General features: G+C 40.4%; 1 protein-coding gene across 2 annotated transcripts in view; it reads right to left on the bottom strand.

Moving 5' to 3' along the window:
- The window catches only part of mcc (MCC regulator of WNT signaling pathway), a 161,603-nt gene that overhangs the window by 27,532 nt on the left and 120,515 nt on the right, over positions 1-13,556 (bottom strand). For both annotated transcript variants that reach the window (XM_060837473.1, XM_060837481.1), the window contains 2 exons: positions 10,756-10,939; positions 1,911-2,145 (listed from right to left, as the gene is read on the bottom strand). In XM_060837473.1, the coding sequence (XP_060693456.1) occupies positions 1,911-2,145; positions 10,756-10,939 (419 nt within the window). The remainder of the gene's footprint in view (positions 1-1,910; positions 2,146-10,755; positions 10,940-13,556) is intronic.

Here is a 13,556-nt window from a genome sequence, read left to right as displayed (position 1 = left end):
TGCAATCAGGCAATTAACATCATTTTATGAAAGAGAAATGATGTTTAAATAAGGCTTTTGCAGAAAAAGGGGAACTGGTGAATGTGTTTACTTCTACTTAAAATGCTTGAGAAGTGCCACATCAAGGTAATTCCTCAAAATAAATTTTCTGGGTGTAGACAGTAACATAATAGTAGGGTTAAATGATTGGTTGGCTAACAGAAAAAAGGGTATTCATAAATGGATAATTTTTAGGTTGGAAGGATGTGACAAGAGGAGTGCCACAGGGATCAGTGCTGAGGCTTCAACTACGTATGATTTACATTAATGATTTGGATCAAAGAAACAAGTGCGTGGTTGCTAAATTTGCTGATGACACAAAATAGGTGGGAAAGTAAGTTGTAAAGGGGACATAAAGAGTCTGCAGAAGAATATGGATAGGTTAAGTGAGTGGGGAAAAGCGTGAATGAAGTAGTATAATGTTGGAAAATGCGAACTTGTCCACTTTGGCAGGAAGAATAGAAAATCAGCACATTAGTTAAAATACCGTTAACACTGAGGTAGAGGAATCTGCGTGCTTGTGCACAGGAATCACAAATTGAACATTCACATACAGCAAGTGATTGTGCAAGTCAATGGAATACTCTAATATATTGCAATGAAAACTAAATAAAACTTAGATATTTTTTACCAATTATACACGGCATTGATGAAACTACATCCAGAGTACTGCATTCAGTTATCGTTTCTTCATCTTCGAGAGGACATAAATGAGTCATCAGTTCAGAGAAGGCTCACTGAATGGATACGGGGGAAGAAGAGGTTTCTGACAAGGGCAAGGACAAGTTGGACAGGCTGGGAATGGGTCATGGTCTTAATGAAACATTTATGATCTTAAGAGGAGTTAACAGGGTGAATCCCGAAAGGCTGTTTGCCCCTTGTGGCAGAGACTAGAACTAGAAGACCATCTCAAAATAATCCAGTCCACAATCAGATCAATCAACTTATAGAACAGTAGAACAGATTTCGGGGCTGAATGGACTATTCCTGCTCAGAACTTACATGTTCATACTTAAAATGTTTTGAAGGATTTTATTAAAATCATACAACACTCGGTTATAGTCCAACAGGTTTATTTGTAAGTACAAGCTATCAAAGCGCTGATGAAGGAGCAGTGCCCTGAAAGCTTGGATTTTCAAATAACCCTGTTGGACCATAGCCTGGTGTTGAGAGATTTTTATCTTGGTGCACCCACTCCAACAGCAGCACCTCCACATCACTGAAGGATTTTGAAGAAATGCAATATTGTTTTCCAGATTTTATAATCATTTTGTTTTATTGTTGGCTTTTCAGACTCCAAATTGAATGATCCAATCATACCTAGAATAATTTCATCCATTCCAATTTACAATAAGCTTGTGAAAGAGGCTATTAAATCCATCAATTGCTTGTGATTGTAGGCAGTGTGCCGGATTGTCTTAAATAGAAGCTAGATAATTTAAACAATCTACTTGCAAACATCAACCTACCAGTATGCGTACACTGAGCATTTTAAAAAATATATATGTTGCAATTTATTCTGCACAATAAAAATGTATCCCCACAACTACTTCTCTCACTAAAATCAGCAAAATGCTCTTCTATTTTAAAAACTTAAAAAGGTATTAGAGAAAAACAGATTGAAATAATTACGATACAAGCACAAAAACTGCCCTCAGACTTCCAGACATGGTTGTACCTTTAAACGTTACAACAAAAGTTGTTGGATAAGCATACGGTGTAATATGTTATATTCAGCATTTCTGTTCTTGCTTTATAATATTAGCTTATTGAGTTATGTCTAGATAAATGCTTTTAAATGCAGTAAATATTTCAGTACATTTTATAAAATAAGCTGTTGCAATATGAAAAGTAAGAGATTCTTCACTCACCTTCATAGCCATGAGCTCCTGCATTAAAACTGCATTCTCCAAATCAAGTCGTTGACTATCTCCCCGAGGTTTAACATCATAACTAAGTGGATCAATATGAATACTTTCTAGCTCTAGCATAGTTAACTTGACAGCTGCTCTGTCATTCTTAAGCTGCTGAACGTAATCCTTAAGCCTCTGTTCATCTTCCTTTGTAAACTCTGTATCACAGCTACTAGCAGTTGAACTTGTCGTGCTGAAAGAACAACAATCAGAAAATGTTTTGCTAGGGTATTAAGTAAAAATAAATTCACACATTAGTTTGGACTACCAAATTCTAACAATTCCTAATATTAAGCTAAACACATTACTACAGAGAAAACTTTACCCCTATTATCAAAGTGCATACTTTATCCGATAAATTGTAGTTGCAGATTTGTAATCTTTGTATTTTCCCCATTTCTAGTAGCATTTGTGCCCCTTCAAAGACTGTCATCGTAAAAACTTAAATCTAATACAAAATTTGTAGGAAGCTTGGTGATTTTCGGATTTATATATACTTAATTGCCAAACATTCGAAGTGCTATAAACCATAAAACTTAGAACAGCCTTCGAAGCTTGCTGCCCTCAATTCCATTACAAACTGTGTTCAACAGCTCTTCTAGATTTCATTCCCAATCTACCACATAACATTGGACAGACAGGAATGCATGAATGCTGTACAATGGTAGTTCACTGCTATTGTTCCTCAGTTACACAGGAAGTGTGATCCAACCCAAAACACTCCTAGAAGTAGTGGGCAGATCACAGCAACACCTTGATCATGACTACAAAATTAATGTGCAATCAATATGTCAGAGGATTAGAAATTATATTCAGAATAATAAGTTGTCACAGCTGTGGATAATGATAAAGAACTAATTCTTTAAAACTCATTTTCCAGTTGATCTGGGTTCTCCTGAATTTTGCTGTTATTGCTGGATTAATTGCACAGATTCTGTTATGAAAAATGAAAATATAACTTTAATTATTGCCAGATTGCTGCATTATAGAGCAAATAAATAAACATTTGTGCCAAGGAACAAAAGAATTTGTGACAAAAATTAAGCAAAACATTGAGCTAGTTGTGTATATTTAAGTCAGCTCATTATATTTGCAAAGCAATATATTAACATGAAAATGCCAGCCTTATCCAGTTTTTAATTTAAGCTCCTGATTGAAGGCTGATATTCAATTACACACCTATAAATTACATAAAAATGACAAACAGGTAAAGTAGTAAGTATGCACAGGGAGGAATGATATTATGCCATGGTAAAATGACAACACAGCCTGTTCAAGGTCAGCAATATTCATCCACTGTCTGATCCTCAAAGTACATTTAAGTTGCCTTCATTTGTTAGTCTCTGTTCGTCTTGAAGTTGGTAGAAATGCTAATCATTGGAACATAAATCTATGTTTATTTTGATTTGAACAGAACAGGGCTAAAATGAGAAAAGGTGCGTTACGGATAAAACTTAACAATCTATATTATTAGTTCGCTTGGACAATAAAATCAAACAAAATTAACCACAATACTAAGGAAAGCAGACGGATAAAAGAAAATCAAATCACTGAAAAATTATTTTTAAAAATCATTTCCACTAATGGCAAGACCAGGATTTAGTACCCATTCCTCAGTTATCTCGAGAAGGTAAACTGTAGTAACGTGTGTCACGATGGTCCTACAGCACTGTCATGTTGGGAGTTCCATTGTTTTGAACCAGTAAAGGAATGCGCTTGCTGCCCTTTTTCTAAGTAGTAGAGGTTGCATGTTTGAGAAATACTGCCAAAGAATGTAAAAAGTTGCTGTGGCACATTTTGTAGATGTTCCAGCCATCAAATGTCAGTGGATGTGGGGGTGGGTACTTAAACTAAAGATATTGATAAAATTCCTTCATTTTGGAAAAAGTAAACTTCTCGAGTCTTGTTACAGCTGCACCCTTCCAAGTAATTGAGAGTACTCCATCACACATCTACCTTTTGCTAATTGATTTGTGATTCAAGAGATATTCATCACCGAAAACCTAGCTTTTGACCAGCTGCGACAAACAGACGGTTGGTTCAGTTGAGTTTCTGATCAATGATGATAGCAAAAATATTACCAATGTCAAGGGGAGTAAGTTAGACTCATTCATGTTGGAGATGGCCATTACCAAGTACGCTTATTGAGTGAAGCCCAAACCTGGTTGTTGTCCAGGTCTTGTTTCATGCTGTACGTCATTCAGGAAGAAATTGTGCATGGAGTTCAACACTGCAATCACTTGCAACCAGCACCACTTCTGACTTAATGTTCGAGGGAGAGCTCATTGAAGGAGGAAGTGAAGAAAGTAGAGGCTTGACCACTAGCCCAAAAAACACATGATTAAATAATTGCTCATCAAAAGTCACATTCATCTATCTTGGGTTAAACTACTGGGAATTGAGTTTTGATCCCAGCTGATAGCGATATTGGACAAATCAAATCCCAGAATGAAAGGTGACTTAAGAGATCATTCATTTAACATTTTGAAGCTGGCAAAAGATTAAGTCATAACATAAGAGCCTATGCATGGATAGTAGTATATTGGCTTGGGTGGAGAAGTGGCTAATGGATAGGAAATAGCGAGTGAAGATAATGGGTTCTTTTTCAGATTGGTGACCTGTAACCAGTGGGGTTTCACAGAGATTAGTACTCCGACCACAACTAGTTACAATATATATGAATAACTTGGAGGAAGAAAATAAATATTCTGTAGCCAAATTTACAGCCCACACAAAAATAGGTGGAAACACGTTATGAGAATGATACAACAGTTTATAAAGAGATAGTGATAGATTACATGGGTAAAAAGTTGGCAAATGGAATAGAATGTAGGAAAATGCGAAGTTATGCATTTTGAAAGGGAGAACAAAACAGAAGTATTTAAATGGAGAAAACTGCAGAAAGCTGGAACACAGAGGGCCCTGGGGGCCCATGTGCACAAAGCTAGCACACAAGTGCAGCCATCAATCAGGAAGCCTAATGGAATGCTGCCCATATTTCAATGGAGTGGAGTGTTAAGGAAGTCTTAGTACAACTGCACCAGGTCCTGACGAGACCTCACCTGGAATACAAAGAGCAGTTTTGCCTCCCTTATTTAAGGAATGATATTGTTTCATGGCAGGCAGTTCACAGAAGGTTCATTAGGATGACCCCTTGTATGGAGAGATTGGCTTAAGAGCTGCTTGCTTTGCAAAGTGAACTGTAAGTACATGAAAATATGGCCTCTTACATCAGTGTAATATTTCCTTACATGCTTAGGGCAGGTAGGAGGTGATATTCCTACCATAGTTACAATATTCTAATGTTTTTGCAAGATATGGCTTCTGTTGTATACATTTCCATGACGTACAACATGTCAAGGGCCCATATAGAGGGAATGCATGATCCTCCATTTGGGAAACTTCCATGTAATAATGTAAAATGGTCTATGATAAACCTCAGTTCTGTTGGGAGGACTGTTCAGGAATTACATCACTGTTAAGCTGCTCCGTTTCTGATATTTCTCATATTGGTTCATTCACCTGTCTAGAAGGGATAAGGCAATGACAGGTGCTACCGTCACTGTCGCAATCATACAAAGAAAACACAGAAGTGTTTAAGACATAAAAGATATCAAGTCTAGGAACAACAGCAACAGCAGCTCCCACAGAGCCTCCACAAACATTCAGTCACTCAACTACTGATAGTCAGTAGCACCAATGTATATTCTCTACAAGATGGATAGCAGAAATTTGTCAAAGATCCTTGGACAGCACGTTTCGAAACCATGACTACCTACATCTAGATAGACAATGACAACAGATACATGGGAATGCCACCACTACCATAGCCTGCCATTCCTTCAGTGGGTTAAAGTCCTGGAATTCCCCCCATAGCAGCACTGCTTGTATTTACAGCACATGGGTTGCAGAGTTTCGAGATAGCAACTCACCACCACCTTCACGAGAGAAACTAGGAATGGACAATAAATACTGGCCCAGCCAGCGACACCCATGTTCTACAACTGAATTTTAAAAAGGCAGAGCAGAAGATCCCCTCAGAATGTAGAGGTGGAGAATAGGAAAGCAGCAGCAGCACCTAGCCAGTGTAACTGCTATCCTCCTTGGGATGTACAAAGAGGCTGTTTAGCTTTGACTAAGTAGTTACATAATCTGGTCCTACAAACTAATCAGACATGATTAGACGTGATAATTTAAAGTGGGCATGTATTTACACATTAGCGTACATACCTGTGAAGGCCAAACGATATGACCTCAGAGGATTTATTTTCTAGCCTTCCCAGTATGCATGTGTGTAACGTCAGGGTCCACAGCTCTGTTAGAGGGAGCCTTTTCTGTCGTGGAGCCTGTTAGTCTTGAAGATTTTGGGGAGAATTCTGGGGCATTTATGGCTGGACATGTCGAGTTTGTCCTGCCCAGATGCAGGTTCACCCTCCTTGGCTGAAACTTCCACTGTGTTAGGGATCACAAATAGGGTGGAGGCAGAAGGGCCAAACATCTTTGGAAAGTCCAAAATGCAGACTAATGGATACTTCATCTGGATGGCTGCTGGCATAACACCAAGGAGGCTTGGAGGGAGGTTGAGATCCCTCATAGCTTCAGCAGCAAGGCTACAGGGGTAAGTGTCAATGACTAAAGTGATGTATAGAGGTCTGCACGCATCTCCAGCAACTACTGAGTGCTCCATTGGACCTGGCTTTCCAAGCTGGGTGCCAATCTGTCCATGGAGACAACTGGACAGAGATGCCGGAAACAGCACTGCATTGATGTTGGAGGAGTTCTCCAAACTTTGATCTAGTTCAAGTGATTGGGTACAGAAGGCATGTTTGTGCCAAATAGCCCGGCCTCCCCTCAACCCTCCGATTAGTATAATTTAGAGTAAAATCTCTGGAACGTCACATTAATCTTTTTGGAGTCGCATGTTAGGTTCCCAGACCCTTCCCTAATTGCCATAATGGCTTGAGGGGCACTTCTTTTCCTGGTGAGATATGCTAAGTATTTGCCTGGCCTGTCACCAAGGTGAGACACCCTTTGATTCGCAAAAGCAAGCTCCTCCTTTGCTGTCTGCGTGAGCACGGAATTCAATGCAGACCGCAGCACCGTAATCCTCTGTAGCTTGACTGAGGGCATGTCAAAGTAGGGTGGAGAGGCCTTCAGACATCCACCAACCCTACCTCCACACACAGAGATCCACTAATTGTTTAGTTTGTGGAGAGGGTATTGAGGGGCCTTTGGGCAACTTGTCTACTATGGGATCCATGAGGCAGTTAAAATCTTCCCCTATAATGATATTCCGGGACTCAAGACTGATCAGTTTAGAAAACGAATCCACCAAAAATTTGAGGGGATAAGCTGGAGGGCAGTAAACATAAAACACCATATTCTTCCCCATTTATCAGGGCTTTGAGAATTACAAACCTCCCGTTACACACACTAGTAACTTAAATGGGAGATTCCTTCTAACCAAGAGAGCCACTCCCCTACTTCTGGATTTAAAAGATGAAAACTAAACCCAATCAAAGCCATTCTGCTGTAGATTCAAATGTTCTCTATCATCCAAGTGTGTCTCTTGTAACAAAGCAATATCCACCTTTTCCTTTCTTAAAGCTCAAAAGTACCTTCTTCCTCTTAATTGGCGAGTGACTCCCCTTGATTGTCCAGGGGCCTCATTTAATCAAGTCATTAGCCATAACCTTCTGCAGTAACATTTAAATTCCAGAGGAACTCCAACCACAAATCGCTGAGCCTGTGTCACAAGATCCAAACATAGAAACTACATAAACTAAAACCACTATATTTAACAAACCTACAAAGCTATCAAAGATTATATACAACAAAAACCAAAAAAAAACCAAACCAACATATAAAGCGCCAACAGCACTGAATAGGGAACTCAACCCCTGCCCTAAGGGAGCAACTATCCACCCCAAACTGCCCATAAGTAGGCATCTAACCATCCCAACCATTTTCTCTCCTCCTAGCTAGAGCCACACTACAAACACAAGCATAAAAGAAAGTAAACTCACCATGGAATAGCAATAAGAATACAGAATTTTAAAAAAAATTTTAAAAAGGGGTGAATACCTCACCCATCCTTTGGTATAACTTAGAAATTGAAAGTACACATCTCAATTGCCGGCAAACATAGTTGAAACCAAATTATTACCAATAAAAAAAAAGGAAAAGAAAGCTCCAACTGGACTTCCTCTGTCTTTTTTTAAAAAAAAAGACATACTCCAACACTACTATTTGTACATTCCAAATTGATCAGATTAGGTTAATTTGTCCACAAAGTCTCTTGCCTTCTCCAACATGTCAAAGAGATGTATGGATCCACCTCAGGTGAACCAAAGCACCGCCGGATACCTGAGAGTACTGAATCCCAAACTCCCTCAGTCTTCCCTGGACATTGTCGTAGGATTTTCTTTTCTGGATCACCGCCGCTGAGAAGTCCTGGAAGAACATGATCTTAGAGCCTTCGTAAATTAGGGCCTTCGAATGCTTCCCCTGCATCCTGGAAGCTTTCACTACTCTCTCCTTATCCCTATAGCGACAAAACTGCACCAGGGGAGGATGAGGCGTTGACCCAAACCTGATCTCTATGCAGTGACCCGGTGAGCCCTCTCTATCTTCAAGCGTCTCATGCCAGCCTCCAATTTAAGGGATTACGGCAACCAGTCCTCAATAAATTCCACTGCCATGCACCTTTCTTATCCTCAGGCAGACTGACGATCAGAATGTTTTTTTCTCCTACACCTGTTCAAGAATCATCCGCTTGGTCACACAAACTAGGGACCTGTGTCTCCAGGGCTCGGATCCTATCCTTGGAGGAAGTGGCATCGGCTTCCACTACCATGACTCTGTTTCCAATCTCATCCATCCTCTTTTCCAGGACTCCCAGCTGCTGTTCATGCTTCTGCAGCATGAGAGAGATTGGGGCCAGCTTTCCCTCTATATGCTTACCCAACATCGTGCGACGTTTTGCAAGCTCCCTTACCAGGACCTGCTAGATAGTCGAGTCCGAGGATCCGGCAGGCTGTCTGAGTTTGGGTTGAATTTGCGGTAAGACTGTTTTTTCTAACCTTTGCATTACTGCTTCTGCTATGAGTCCAGAGATCGGTGAGCCCATGGGTGTTCCATTGATTTGTTCGTATATCTGGTTGTTGAATGTGAAGTGTGTTGTGAGGCACAGGTCCAGTAGTTTAAGTATGCCGTCTTTGTTAATAGGTTCAACGTCCTGTTGTCTGTTCTGTATGTCCAGTAGGTTGGCTATGGTTTCTCTGGCTAGGGTTTTGTCGATAGAGGTGAACAGTGCCGTTACATCGAATGAGACCGTGGTTTCTTCCTTGTCTATGTGTATATTTCTGATGATGTCCAAGAATTCTTGCGTTGATTGTATAGATTGTCTGGATCCGCTGATCAGGTGTTTCAGTTTCTGCTGTAACTGACAACCGGAAGCAGTAGAGACAAGCCACTATAAATGCCGGAGGAAACATCACAGAAGCGCTTCACAGGAGGCTCCCAAGCACTGAGGATGTCACCTAGACAGGGGACGAAACGTTTGCAACACAAATTCCCAACTCGGCGAACAGAACCACAACAATGAGCACCCGAGCTACAAATCTTCTCGCAAACTTTGAACCTTAACATTTAAGAAATATTTAGATGAGTACTTGCTAAGGCATACAGTGCTATGGGTCATGCCGAAAATGAAATTAGAATAATTAGTAGTTTTTATGGCCACAATGGGCTGAAGGGCCTTTCCTGTGTTGTAGACCTCTTGACTCTATTCCTACTTTCTCTATATACCTCTTGATGCCTTTCGTAGCAAACAGCATATCAATCTTATTCGTGAACATTTTCAGTGATCTGGCCTCTTGGCCAGCATCTAAGTGAAGAAATATTTCCTCATCTCAGTATTAAGTGGCCTACTCTGTATCCTGAGACTGTGACCCTTGATTCTAGATATCTTGAACAGAGCAACATCTTCTCTGCATGTAACCTGTTTAGCCCTGTTAAAATTTTATACATTTCACAGAGAGGGAGGCAACTAAATGTTCCAGAGATATTGGTGAGCGGGCTGATCCTTGGACGACACATTATGTCTCCTTCTAGCTGGACATCTAAGTCTATTCCCTCTGCAGTGCAGTACGTGGCTAAGGAGAAAACAGCTGGTACAAGGCTTCTTCTCTTGTTCCTCAGATGAACATAGGTACATAGGTGTCACAGTTAAATTCCACTGTTAAATTGGGTAATAGCCAAGTTGGATGGTGAAACTTGCTTAGTTTTGGATGCTACATCCAAAAAGTTTAAATAATTGTTTCAGTATTGATTGTCGGAGAGATTTCTTAAGTAGCCAAATTAAAGGTAGCTTGTGGCAATTTAGCCACACCAAACTGGCTCATAAATTAGAAATCACTTGTCAAGCAGTTGGAGCAGATTATCAGAAGACGTACTGTAAGAACGAGCACCTTAGCTGCAACTATTCTCATTTTGAAGACTTCTCAGCTTGTCAGTATAATCGAGGTAGTAGTCCTTGCCGAGCTCTTACCTGATTAACCCTAGCTGGTTTGACCCAGCTTAGGAAATATGGAAGGAATGAAGAGTTAAATTCTAAGGTAACTGCCTCTGAAATGTTTAATGACTTTCCTGAGGGGTCCACAGGATTTCTCTGGGTTAAACCTTGAAGTGAATAGGAGCATGCAGAATTCCTCACCAAAAGTCACTTTTCAGGGCTTTAATGCTTGCCAACACTTGAGATCTCTTTGCCTTAACAGTTAACATTTTGCCCAATATTACTCACCTGGTGTGGCTGTGAGAAGACAGACTTTCCCAGGGCTGAATACTACATCCTGTTACAGTACATGCTCCACCACAGCTGCCATCAAGTTTCATCAGTAGTGCTTTTGCAGCATTCTCTGCTGTTTTTCTGCAGTCATGTGCTCTCTTTAACATCATTGTTATGTTTTCCTCACCATTTTGATCACCTATTCAGATGAGATGTCATTTACCTTGTTAATGACAACGTAGTCAAAACAGCAATGATGTGCAGAATCACCAGAAAAAATGTTTCAAATCTCAGATTCAGAAGTGAGCTGCTTTCTCCTAAGTGATAAAACTTTAACATTTTTTTTAAAATTGAAGTTTTAGCATTGTAGCAGGAAACAGGCTGTGAATGTCAAAATAAGAATAAACTGTATGGCCAAAACCAATTACCTTTTATTTATTGAGAAAATCATTCCACTGCATTTTAAAACTTCAGTACAAAGCAGCAACACCCAAAAGGTTATAAGTTGACAAAAAGGTATTTACAATATGAAAAGGGAAGGGGAGTGGATGAAGGTGGCAACTCAGCTCAGAGTATACTGGTGTAGAGTAACTGGCTTCAAAACAGTGGTGGCCAAGGTACAAGAGTAAAATTAACTGTATGATAGCATAAACATAGTTAAGATCAGACTCTCCACATCTTCGAGGTCATTTTGATCATTCAAGTAAAACCACTTTTTTTCTGGCAGTACCAAATTACTGAATTAGAGAAATAAGATGCTCAAATCAACTGGATGGAACCAATGTTTGTGCTTTAAACTGACCAATCCATCAAGGTGGTTTGCAATATGCTGTTCTGTTAAATATTCAGCAAATCTTACCAAATGAGAATTCTCATTTGTACTCTTGTACCAGTACAGACTGGTGGGATTTCAGTTTCTGAATTTTTCTCAAACATATACATGAAATGGGAGGTGATGCTTTAACACTTGATCATAAAGCAGCATACTCAATTATACATACTAAACATCAACATGAATGACATCCTCACTCATCTTCTTACAAGAACTCTTTACATTTTCAGTTTCTCCCACTCTGTTGCAGACTTAAATGCTTCAGAAGCTTCTTTTTCTTCAGCTGAGGACTTGTCTTTATTGAAGTGCCCATAATGCGCTGTTCTATTTCCTGTATTTCTGCTGTCAGCCCTTTGTCGCCTTCCTGAAATCATGATAGGACTCCTTTTGTCCTAGCCTTTTACTCCACCAGCCTTGATAATTTTCTATCATCACCAAAACGTCTTCTGCTCTTCATTCAGCATTTGAAATTGCCATTTCACTCAACACCACTCTGTCCCATTCCTCAGTCATTCCCAACAGTGCTTGTCCTTTCAATGTGAATGCAACTCCTCTCCTGTTACATCCTCCTTTCCTACCATAATGACTGATTCAGTATGTGGATGTACCTACTACAGCAGGTGCAAAACTAGACATAGCATATGTTAGGTATAGACAGGATAGATCAAGTGAATCCTTAGAAAAGTATAAAGGCAGTAGGAGTATACTTGAGAGAGAAATCAGGAGGGCAAAAAGGGGACATGAGATAGCTTTGGCAAATAGAATTAAGGAGAATCCAAAGGGTTTTTACAAATATATTAAGGACAAAAGGGTAACTAGGGAGAGAATAGGGTGCCTCAAAGATCAGCAAGGCGGCCTTGGTGTGGAGCCACAGAAAATGGGAGAGATACTAAATGAATATTCTGCATCAGTATTTACTGTGGAAAAGGATATGGAAGATATAGACTGTAGGGAAACAGATGGTGAAATCTTGCAAAATGTCCAGATTACAGAGGAGGAAGTGCTGGATGTCTTGAAATGGGATAAACCCTCAGGACCTGATCAGGTGTACCCGAGCACTCTGTGGAAAGCTAGAGAAGTGATTGCTGGGCCTCTTGCTGAGATATTTGTACCATCAATAGTCACAGGTGAGGTGCCGGAAGACTGGAGGTTGGCAAACGTGGTGTCACTGTTTAAGAAGAGCGGTAAAGACAAGCCAGGGAAACTATAGGCCAGTGAGCCTGACCTTGGTGGTGGGCAAGTTGTTGGAGGGAATCCTGAGGGACAGGATGTACATGTATTTGGATAGGCAAGGACCGATTCGGGATAGTCAACATGGCTTTGTGCGTGGGAAATCATGTCTCACAAACTTGATTGAGTATTTTGAAGAAGTAACAAAGATGATTGATGAGGGCAGAGCAGTAGATGTGAGCTATATGAACTTCAGTAAGGCGTTCGACAAGGTTCCCCGTGGGAAACTGGTTAGCAAGGTTCGACCTCATGGAATATAGGGAGAATTAGCCACTTGGATACAGAACTGGCTCAAAAGGTAGAAGACAGAGGGTGGTGGTGGAGAATTGTTTTTCTGACTGGACGCCTGTGACCAGTGGAGTGCCACAAGGATTGGTACTGGGCCCTCTACTTTTGTCATTTACATAAATGATTTGGATGCAAGCATAAGAGGTACAGTTAGTAAATCTACAGATTACACCAAAATTGGAGGTGTAGTGGACAGCGAAGAGGGCATTGGTTAGGCCACTTTTAGAATATTGCGTGCAATTCTGGTCTCCTTCCTATCAGAAAGATGTTGTGAAACTTGAAAGGATTCAGAAAAGATGTACAAGGGTGTTGGCCAGGGTTGGTGGATCTGAGCTACAGGGAGAGGCTGAACAGGCTGGGGCTGTTTTCCCTGGAGCGTTGGAGGCTGAGGGGGTGACCTTATAGAGGTTTACAAAATTATGAGGGGCATGGATAGGATAAATAGACAAAGTCTTTTCCCTGGGGT

This window comes from Hemiscyllium ocellatum, chromosome 2, assembly GCF_020745735.1.
Source record: "Hemiscyllium ocellatum isolate sHemOce1 chromosome 2, sHemOce1.pat.X.cur, whole genome shotgun sequence".
Taxonomy (NCBI): domain Eukaryota; kingdom Metazoa; phylum Chordata; class Chondrichthyes; order Orectolobiformes; family Hemiscylliidae; genus Hemiscyllium; species Hemiscyllium ocellatum.
The sequence above is the reverse complement of the archived record's forward strand: the minus strand, read 5'-3'. Positions and strand labels throughout refer to the sequence as shown.